Source organism: Symsagittifera roscoffensis, chromosome 1, assembly GCF_963678635.1.
Source record: "Symsagittifera roscoffensis chromosome 1, txSymRosc1.1, whole genome shotgun sequence".
In the NCBI taxonomy this organism is placed as follows: Eukaryota; Metazoa; Xenacoelomorpha; order Acoela; family Convolutidae; genus Symsagittifera; species Symsagittifera roscoffensis.
In genome coordinates, this window is record NC_087062.1 from 34,088,227 (window position 1) to 34,098,860 (window position 10,634).

Below are 10,634 nucleotides of genomic sequence, written 5' to 3' on the forward strand. Positions count from 1 at the left end.
TAACTTTTTAAAAACTTCAGTATTTTATCAGATCGATTATTTGCACAGACCATTGCCGAGGGCCAACGAGAAAACCGATCGACCGCCACTAACACATATTTCGGGGATTCATTTAAGTAGTTAATGGCCCCCAAAAATTCAGTCGAACTGATTCATTGGGTTCATTCGGTTCAAGTATATTTCCAAGCTGATTTTTTGTTCGTTTTTAAGATCGTTTTTAAGTTCTTACCGGCAGCGGTGCATTCGGGACAGTCCTCAGCTATTGAAGCTATTGATCGGTAAATATACGGGTACCAAACATCTTTTGCCGCATCAAACATGTTGGATTTTCCGTGATGGTATGCATGATTTCTATTGTTAATCGCAGTTTGTAAGTTCATAGGTGTTACGAGTTTTTCATCCATCCATACTACGTTCTCCTTTACCGAAAAGTCGTTAACAAATTGAGAATAATAACGGTTCATAGCATTAATTTTATCATGAATGTTAGGATCCTGTGAAACTATAAGGTCGCGAATTGCGCTCAACTGGGGGTCAGAAACATAATTAAACTCAATGAAATTTAGATTAAACAAATCAGGTAAAGAAGTGATTTTATTAACAATCTTGCAAATAACAATCCTGCGTAATAATAATTTTTCGGATTAATTGAATGCTTAGCCACCATCCGCCATTGGAATCTGTTGATCCAGAATTCCCACATCATAGGTGGTTCAGTAAATTTTGCCAAAATCCTGTAATGCCCAGTGGATTCTTCACCCACCTGAGACTGCTGGCTGCGCCATGTTGAAAACGCTTGTTGTGCAGTATTTAGTTCCAATAAAGATAATCAACTTGATCATGCAAAGTTAACAATATGAGTGACTATCAAGATTATCCAAGGGTGACAGACTGTTCCAAGGACAGCACCTGCTAATAAATTAACAAGCACCACGAATGACAGTTGATTGACAGCTTGCAATTTGAACTAAATAACACTATACGACAATTAAAACAGACTATTGTAATGTATACTTTTGCGACTAGCCATCAAATCATATAGATTATAGTCATCAAATCATATACATTTTGTCGGGTGAAATCACTTGAATCGTATGTACTGCTGCTGACATGCTCAGTTTCTTGAAAGTTCAAATTTATCTACTAGGTACTAGGCAACTACTGGTGAATGTTTTATCTAGAGTTCTAACCATTGTAGTTAAAGAATTTTGATCTTAATTTTTTGCTGATGATTTTTCGGCTGCATGGTTGTCGGCTTAAGCTCGGTCGGTTTGCTTTCCCAATTATGTAAACTAGCCTGCATACACTACATATATAGCTCTCGTGAATCCTATGTGGGCAGCTCATGCTTTTTTATTAAAGGTTTTTGTGCGTTAGTGTATTAGTAGGAACCTTCTTTTCTAATCTGACTCGCAAATAAAAGTGTTCAATGATAGTGTTGCTTATTCAGTCAACTTAATTTGTGTAATTTTGACAGCCAATAATTCCTGTTTGACCAAATCGTGTATTTTGGAAATAATGGGGTTGGGTTTTCATTTTTCATTTTTGAAAGGCTTTCGAAATTTTTTTCACGTTTTGCAAAATTTTGGGTGCTGTAGAAAACTCTTACTATCGAATTCCAAAAAAGACGTGTCAATGGAAATACCGCTACTCAAATGCGTGCTTGCATAATTACCTGGTCTTTTTTTACTTTATCCTACTGTCTACAGCCTTCAAAAAAGTCGGCGGCGAGGACTACTTGACCCATATATTTGGATTTTTCCGTTTTCTCAAATTACTCGCCCAAATCCGAGATTTTGGGTTCAATGGAGAGTACGGGTTTGGGAAACATCACTGCAAATTTATTACATAAAAGTAGCGCCCCTCGGAAAAAAATGGGATCTTATTGACCCTGTTTTAATGATTTTTGGTTTTTGAAAACTCCCGCCCAACTTTTTGATTTTGGCTTTAATCCAAAAAGCTGTTTGTGAGAAGCTCTTCTACATGTTCGGCAAGGCCCATTTATGATACATAAAGTTTGGACCTTGGAAAAATCAATAATTGGTTTTGTACCGTTTTTAGAAACTATTTGACGTTTTGCGAAAACTACCTGCCCAAAGTTTGAGTTTTGTTCAATCTAAACAAAAGATTATGTGAATTTCTTTTGCATCAGCGGCTAATTTTATTTTTTTTGCACAAAGTTTTGATTCGCTTCAAAAGCCAAGTTTTTGTTTTTTTGGGAGTTTTTACTTTTCTCGAAAACTACCCTGCCATTTCTTAGGTTATACTCAAATGCTTCAAATGTCTTGCTTGGCATGTTCAACTAGAATGCCTGTTTGATTAAAAAAAACAGGTGTTAGGGCAATGTATGGGATTGGGCTTTTTGATTTTTTTCGTAAGGTTTTTCGTCAGATGTTTGATTTTTTGAGAGTTTTTATTCTTTTTGACTTTTCTCGAAAACTGCCTCCTAGAATCTGAGATTTTGCAGTCAATCCAAACATCGGAACGTGGAAAACTCTTCGGCGTCTGCGGCTACGCCAAAATCGTGAAAGATAAGTGCAGTCAATGAAGCCATTATTAATTCTTCCAAGCAAATTTTTGACTCTTTTCTCTCCCTGTTCTATGCACGCATAAAAACTCGTATTTTCTCATACGACTACAAAATTCTGTCATAGGTATGAAATGACGTACTTTAAACTCCTTAGGAAGAACTGGACATTTCTTCTGCGCACGAAATTAAGTGAAAATGTAGACGTTGTTTGCACCTTGCCCTGTTTGGATTAAAGGCAGATACTTTTGTTAAGCAAGTGATACGAAACTCAATTTTGCCTGTGTTTCGCATTCTTTCCTGTGTTTCGCATTCTTTCCTGTGTTTCGCAGTAATGTAAATGTAAAATAACTTTCTGGAATCCTCAAGGTTGTCAGTCGCTATTATTGGTTTGTTGTTCCCGTAAATGTTTTCTCTATCAGTTTTGGCTAGCTCTTTTACCAGATTTTTTTAAGTTTTTTTTTCTTCAAATACTCGGTGTTAATTTCCTATTGAAAATCTTGGTTCAACTATTCAAGTTAGGTATCTAAAAGACCTCTCAGTGTATTTGGTGCCAGTGTGCAATCACTTTGCGAGGCATCCTTTTTTCCTGTTTTAACTAAAATCTTTTCCTGTTGGCCTTGTTATAAATTTTTGAAGCATGTATTTTAGCCCGATCTGAAACTTCGAGGTGCTTTACCGTCAAAACAAGTTGTGTAAATTGTTTCAGAGTCTGTTGTGCAGAAACTTTGTCAGGCTCCTGTACTGCTTGGAAAAATTTACATTTTGGTTCATCGCATCTGACTAGTTTGTTGGCTTAATAAAATCACCACGAGCTATGCTAGACGAGCAGTTGCAAATATAATTCGTTCAGGTTTTATTGTGATTGTCTGGCTTTTGGTTCATTTGAAGATCCCTTTTCAAATTCATTTTCCAAGATGAGGCCACATTACGCTCTTCATTAACTGAAGATGAAATGGCGATTTATTTGGTTTCAAAGGTTGGGTTTGGTTTTTACATGGTCAGCGTGAATAAAAACTTATGCGTAATAATCCTGTTTTCTCCAATTGGGTAAGATTTTTCTATAATGTGTCAATCGTTTTTTTTTACATGGGTTTAGTGAATACTCTGTTTGTCCTAAAGTTGAATTTTTTTGCTATTTTGGCACCTAAGTAGAAAAATATGACATATGACTATTCCTTTTTTTGTTTGCGTTACTAGACAAGTCTATAAAAATCTCTCAAATTCATTACAGAAATATACGCATTCAGTTGTTTCAGTGATTTATATGTGATGGCTAAGGAGTTCTAGATGATAAAACAGTGGTTTGGGTTCAGAGAAACACTACAATGGACCTAGTATTAGTTCCCATGTATCATCCTTGAGAATAAGACGAATAGGAAAGAACATAAATGGTTTTTATTCGACATTGATCTATCTCTTCGACCTCCACATATTTAAAATCAGTTGCCGTGCAGTAATTCGACAAAATAAGGGCAACCGCTTCCTCCTTGAAATTAAATCTCTTTAATTCGCCCATTTGTCAATTAAGTGATAAATACTTGGTCTGGTCATCTTTTCGTCCTGCGTCATTGAATTATTATTTTTCAAAATCAGTAGTGGGCTTAAAATAATGGGACTTTCCCAATCAAGTTGCTGCTTTCACTCCCGCGAGGACGGAGCGGCAAACTTCAAAAGAAGTCAAAATGGTCGCACCCAAAATGGGATGGGAATGGCGGACCACTATTTGCCTATGCGGAATCAAAATTTCTCTAGTCAGTCGTCCGGGCATGGTTTTGTGGACATAGGGGGTGGTAGAGGTCACCCGGATGACAAGGGAGGGGGATACCCGATGCAGGACCACCTGCTGGCTTCAAAACAGAACTCATCCCAAATGAATTATTTGCAGCACATGAGTGAACGGGAGCCAGAAGGTAATTAAGGAATGAATTCAGTTTGATTTTTAGGGCAAGAAATTTACATTTAAAAGTTGGCTTACATTTAAAAATATAGAAAACAGGACCAAATTTGACTATAGAAAAGTTCAACTTGTATTTAATAGAAAAATCCTTCATCAAGTTAATTTTTAGGCTTAACCGTAAATACTGCTCAGATATCATTCCATTTTTATTGAGGCAAGCTATTTGGTCTTCTTAATGCGTTACTAGGCGAAAAACATATCATTTTGTACTTCTATAGAGCATTGGGTATTAAAAAAGAAGGAACTTCTTTCATTTGTTCGTCCATGGTTTTTAATTAGACGATAACGTTTCGTTTTTTTTGCTTGCTTGGGAAGAGCAACTTCTCGTCTGTTTTAACGTGCGCTAGATGTTAATTGATCGTTTTAGAGCCGTTTGAAGACCCTTCTGGAGATCCACATGTTCAGACTATTTTCCTGGCGAAGTTCAACGACTTAGCCGGTGAGTGCTACATTTTCATAATTTTAGTATGATCTAGTACGTTTTCAAAGGATAATTCACTATAAAATAGTTTCGGAAAAATAATTTGCTGATTTTTTAAAACGCAAGAGCTCAAAGGTACTTTCATAGGTGATACTTTTTGTCGATGAACGTGAAAATATTTTGGAAGTTTTATAGGTCGCGACAACCGCATCTCAAGACGACGCAGTTGTATGATGCCGTCGACACATATTTCCGTAAGTAATTGCTAATTTACGAGAACATGGCGGAAAAGTTAATTAAATAATTACAAAAAAAATATATTTCACTCTGAAGCGGAACCTAAAGTTGAATCGTTTGCGTTTTTGCTTTTGTAGAAAACGTTGAAATTATATTGTCAAATTGGCAGATAACAATCGTATAAGCATGTATGGTCTAGGGAGCTGGCGACAACTTCACCAATTTGACAATGACTTCCAAAAAGTTCAACTCGTGCTCGACGATATTTATTGATGACAGTACAGTCAGTCAGCCCAATCTCAAAAACACCATCAAATGGTTAGTATCTCAATATTCGCAAATTTGAGCAGATTGTTTATATCTCCTCTATTTTCCTCCTGGAAGAAAGAGCAAAGGTAGAACAGCGGAAGTAGCAGGGCCGGGGGCTAATTATAATGCCTGATTTTTATTGCTTATTTGTGATGGCAAAGTTTAAAGAGAAAACTAATATCTGTTTGACATCTGCCCTATTCGTATGCATATCTAAACTTTTTTTTTCAGTGTGGCTCTTGCAGTGTACTACCATATCAGGAATAGGAATTCCTCGGGGGATCACCACCACCTCCACCACCAACAGCAGCAGCAGGACATCAGTCTAGAGATATTCAACGAGAAGCTGCATCCTCTAACTGTAAGTTGTCAAATCTAGGCATCGTTACCCAAATGTAAATGGAAGATAGGACTATTAATTACACTTGCGAATGGAAGTGTTTTGCAATCGTGAAGTAGACTTTTTCTCATTCACATGACTTCGTTCACAGGACTCACTATACTCATTGCCTTGAAGACTCTGCTTGCAATAAATTTACTGCAACAGACAGAGTGTGTGCTTGTTAGCATTTTAATTAACTTTGGCCAAAAAATTGTATTTTTTTACGCGCGCGTCCCCCTAAAATTTAGTTTTTATTGGCGACCAAGGCGCCTTTAAAAAAATTCAGAGTCTGTCAGCAGAAAATGGATATCTCAAAGTAGTACAAAGGAGGCACCTTTTGGGTCGGCTGGGATTCAGTTAAAATGTAGGCAAACTCCATCATCGAACGGCGAAAGTGTTAAGGTCAAGAAAAAATAAAATAAGAACCCAGCAAAAAATTTCCAATCATAAATTGTTCTATAAATTCAACGAGCTTCAAGGACATCTATTTTTTTCTTGAGATTTTTCAAAAAAACAAGTCAGTTTTTTTTCTGTTTACTTGCATTCACTCTTTTCCAACTGTCTGTTGGCTATATTTGTTTTGGTTTGATAGGTTTTGGCCGTTATTGTATCGGCTTAGTGGCCATATATTGCGACGTTTGACAAGCAAATTTTTGTTGAAGTTGTGTGTATGTGTGTGAGAGAGTTTTTGATGGGGAGAGAGACTTAAAAATTTTTGTATGTCTTTTAATTTTTTCCGTCTCAAAGGGTGTCTGCTGCGGTGTTTTTGGCTGTTTTAGTGCTTAAGTTTTCTTCCGATGATATCTTCACGTTGTATTGTCTTGCATGTTTTTGTTTCAAAACAATCTTTGTTCATTTTGATAGATTCGTTTTTTCTCGACTTAGCGGCTTTCTTCTTTTGTGTCGCAAGTGGTGCTAAGCGCAGCTTCACCGCTGTGTTCACACTATCGAGCAACGTAGTGTTTTAGTACGAATTTTTTTTTGTAAGCTAACTCGCAAATAAAAGTGTTCGTTGAAAGTGGAAACTTGGGTCACTTATTTAGTGGCACTTTTGATATAATCACGATCTAGTATTGGGAATTTCATAGCATCTGTTCTCTGCGTTATTTGTGCTTTAGACTCATTATCTCTAGGTCGCAAATCGAATCCGAAACCTAGACGAATTTTTACTTATTCGAGGCTTATTTCTACTTTTTATTATTGCACTTTATAGAGCTGCTCTGTGTTCTTACTAGTGTTAGGAAGTGAAGCTTTGCCTCTGCGTGAAAGGCGTATAATTAGGTATATAAGAGTGTAGAATAGTATAAAAATTTGGCAGATAACTATAATGAGGAAACAAAGACCATCACTTAAGAGTTAGGCTATGATTTGATTAAAAGTTTTGAAGTTTCTTTTTGAAGTGCCTTCTGACTAACAGTGAATGATGTTTCTGTGATTAGGATGACTACCTGTCGGACGACTACGGTTTGAGAGATCCCGATCACAGAGTCATCTACAGATTCCTCAGACTGCTTTTCAGCTCAGCACAACTCACCGCAGAAGTGGCAATCATCACACTAGTATGTCAAACCAGTTCATTACAGACTATACTAGAGGTGTTTCTAACGTGTATCCCTTCGCGTTCGTTAAGATAAACATTGTAGCGAATGACCTTACAAACTACTATCAAATTAAATGAAACAAGATGTTTAGACTTAAGAGGATATTGTTGTTCAAGCCATTTGAAAACTGTGTATTCGGGTCTGTTTTTTTTTGTGTACCAAGCAAAATCAGCTACCACGAATAATCATCGGAGAGAGTTTAGTGATATATCATGATAAAGCCCTTACAGTTGTGATTCGATCGACTTAAGAAAATTTTTTAAAAAATTCCCAGTGTCGAGATAAACGGGTTTGAAATTTTTCGTTTTTCGTCTTAATTCGAGCGAATAAAGCGAGCGAGCAGGCTTAAAATAGATTATTTTAATGGCTTCAAAGCTTAAAATAGCTTAATTTTAAACGTAAAATAAAAAAATAGTTTTACTTGAGTAACGTTAGTTTTTAAGAGTAATGAACTTAGTGAAGACTCTTATGTAGGTCTTGCTGATTTGTTTTTTTTTCAGGAAAAAGGCTCAAAAGTCTCCAATAACTGCAATTGTGCATTCATACATATTGATGCATTTATGAATGCACTTAGGTATATATGCAATTTTTGAGTTCAATTGAAATTCATCTGCTGAAAGTGACGTAAATAGCACTCTCCAAATACGAACGTGGAAACGGCGCGTGAAAACGTGAACGATATCTAGTTTCGAAAGTGGATTTTGATTTTCATATTTCCAGCGGAATAGAAACTTCATCTATTGATCCAGTTTCTCTAGTTGGGTTCATGTTATCGAAAAAGCGCCAATCATAAATTGTTCTAGAAATTCAAAGAGCTTGAAGGGCATCTATTTTTTTTTGAAAATTTTTTCAAGAAAGTCAGTGTTTTTTATGTTAAATTGCGTTCATTACTCTTTTGCAACCTTCGATTGGCTATGTTTTTGAGTTTTTAGCGCCTTTTTGGAATCAAGAATTCAAAAAAAAAACTAAATCTTCGAATTTTTTTGCGTTTCGTTTTTCTAGTCATTTTTCTAAAAAAAATTGTTTTTCATTTTGCTTATTTTACTATGACTGTCGAATATGCCTAATCTCTAGTTTTTTTGTTCAGCTCCCTCCATCACACCACGGCTAAAAAACGAGTCTAATTTGAAAAAAAACTGGCGCACTAACATCTTTTTTTTTAAATCTACTTTTGTTTTCTAGATTTATTTGGAACGTCTGCTGTACTACGGGGAGATAGAAATCAACCCTATTAGCTGGAAGCGCATGGTGCTGGGGGCAGTGCTGCTGGCCTCCAAGGTGTGGGACGACCAGGCCGTCTGGAATGTGGACTACTGCGGAATCCTCACCAAGCTACAAGTGCACGACATGTGAGTCCTATTTCATTCAGTGGCACATGCTGCTGAAATTTCCCTGAAACTTATATTACTTGGAACCAAATATGCATATTAAGGCATGGATATATCATATCAGCCAATTTTACAAACCTAGTGCTGTGGATTAATTTGTTCATAAAGAATTACCTTCCCAAATTAGGATAAGTATTTTTGCTGAAAACGTTTGTAAAATAGATATGCTAACGAATGTATACACTATAATAAACTGACCATGAACATAAGTACCAGAATGAGGGCAGTTTTAATGACTTGTATCTTGCTCAGGAATGAGCTGGAGCGACAGTACCTGGAGATGATCCAGTTCAACATCAACGTGCCCTCGGGAGTGTACGCCAAGTACTACTTCGACCTGCGCACCCTGGCCGACAAGAACGACTTCGTGTTCGCAGTCGAGCCCCTGGACAAGAACAGAGCTGCCAAACTAGAAGTGAGTGTCAGCCTCCATGTCCAAATAAAAACTAAATCCAAATGTAGCAAGCTGTACTAATTTCTAAAAAATACACCGTTTGAGTCAAATAATGCTACAGCTACTCGTCACTTAGATTTATATCCTGAGTGGTCTAAGCATAAACTTATCATAGAAAAGATCCTCATTAAGAAAATAGACAAGTATCGGCAGTCATGTTCAAATCATTTGGCAAATGTGTTTAAGGCCACGACACGGATATGCGAGAACAAGCTGAAACAAGCCCCGGTGAGTAAGAAGAGCTCGAGCATGGAGAACCTGTCTAAGCGGACCAACCGACTGAGCACCATCGTCATATCGTGATCACCCTACGCAACTACACTAGCTATGATTCTCTATTCTCCAAATCAGAATCTTTAGAACAAAATAGTTAAAGTTATAAAGCGAATGATATAAGTGGGATGATGATAAGTGTCTCAATTTGAACAACAACCAGTTTCAGTGCTATGCTACATGTCTTTAGTTTCCTCTCGTCTTCAATTTAACTCATCAGTTTTCGTCGTTGATTAGATTCGCTCTTCTAATTTGAATCCCAATCATTTTCAATTGAGTTGTTGAGTAATATTAATGATTAATTTATTTTTGAGCCTAAAATTGGTCGGCCATGCTTCTAAATCATACGGTTATGTTCATTACCTGGCTTAAGTATAAAACAAAAAACCACTTGAAATCGTAAAATGAGAAAAAAAATTGTAATATCTGACTGTTTGCTTTTTAAAAAACAAGGTATTTTTTCTACGAGTTCCCCACCATGAAGCACTGCTGTTAAGCTTGAATATTTAGTTGATTATTCACAGTACTTTACTCTATTCTATTTCTTTCATCTGAAATTTACACCAGCCATTTTATGTTGGCAGAGGACTGATTGGTAGGTATTGTCCAATTATAAAGAAGCCTGGCCGACGTTTAATTTTCACCATTCATGTTCTGTCTCGAGTGTCACAATTGTAAATGGTGACCTCTCACATATCTTGCTTCCTATGTTTGCTCATTCTCAACTATTTTCTACTTCCTGTCGCAGTCTCTATTCATCAACAAGGGAAGGGCCCTCTTGTTGCCTTTCTCGACCATTTTTTTTTCTACAATAGTACGAGTTTAACTTTGCACTGGACGGGACAACAAAGCTGCTGGAAACGGGCGAATATTTAAAACACTAGTCTAATAAGTTAGATGTTTCAATGAGCGAATTGAAGCTACTTGTTTAGGTCTTGTGTCTTAAAAATTGTGCACGCTCAGTTTTTATGTTTTGCGGCTCAACTTTGCAAAAGTTTTAATTTTTTTTTGGAGTATTTGGTTGATTAAATTCACATTAATTACTGATCATTTTTTCCTCCAGACATCGTCTGCCCAAACCT

At 36.6% G+C, this 10,634-nt stretch overlaps 1 protein-coding gene across 1 annotated transcript; it reads left to right on the forward strand.

Moving 5' to 3' along the window:
* The first annotated feature begins 2,896 nt into the window (after window positions 1–2,896).
* Window positions 2,897–9,934, forward strand: LOC134856676 (cyclin-Y-like protein 1). The gene is made up of 10 exons (XM_063872951.1): window positions 2,897–3,577; window positions 3,787–4,440; window positions 4,855–4,926; window positions 5,104–5,162; window positions 5,345–5,463; window positions 5,686–5,815; window positions 7,276–7,395; window positions 8,620–8,786; window positions 9,078–9,240; window positions 9,466–9,934. The coding sequence occupies exons 2-10, from the start codon at window positions 4,140–4,142 to the stop codon at window positions 9,580–9,582; spliced, it is 1,248 nt and encodes a 415-aa protein (XP_063729021.1). The 5' UTR covers window positions 2,897–3,577; window positions 3,787–4,139; the 3' UTR covers window positions 9,583–9,934.
* Window positions 9,935–10,634: the final 700 nt, after the last annotated feature.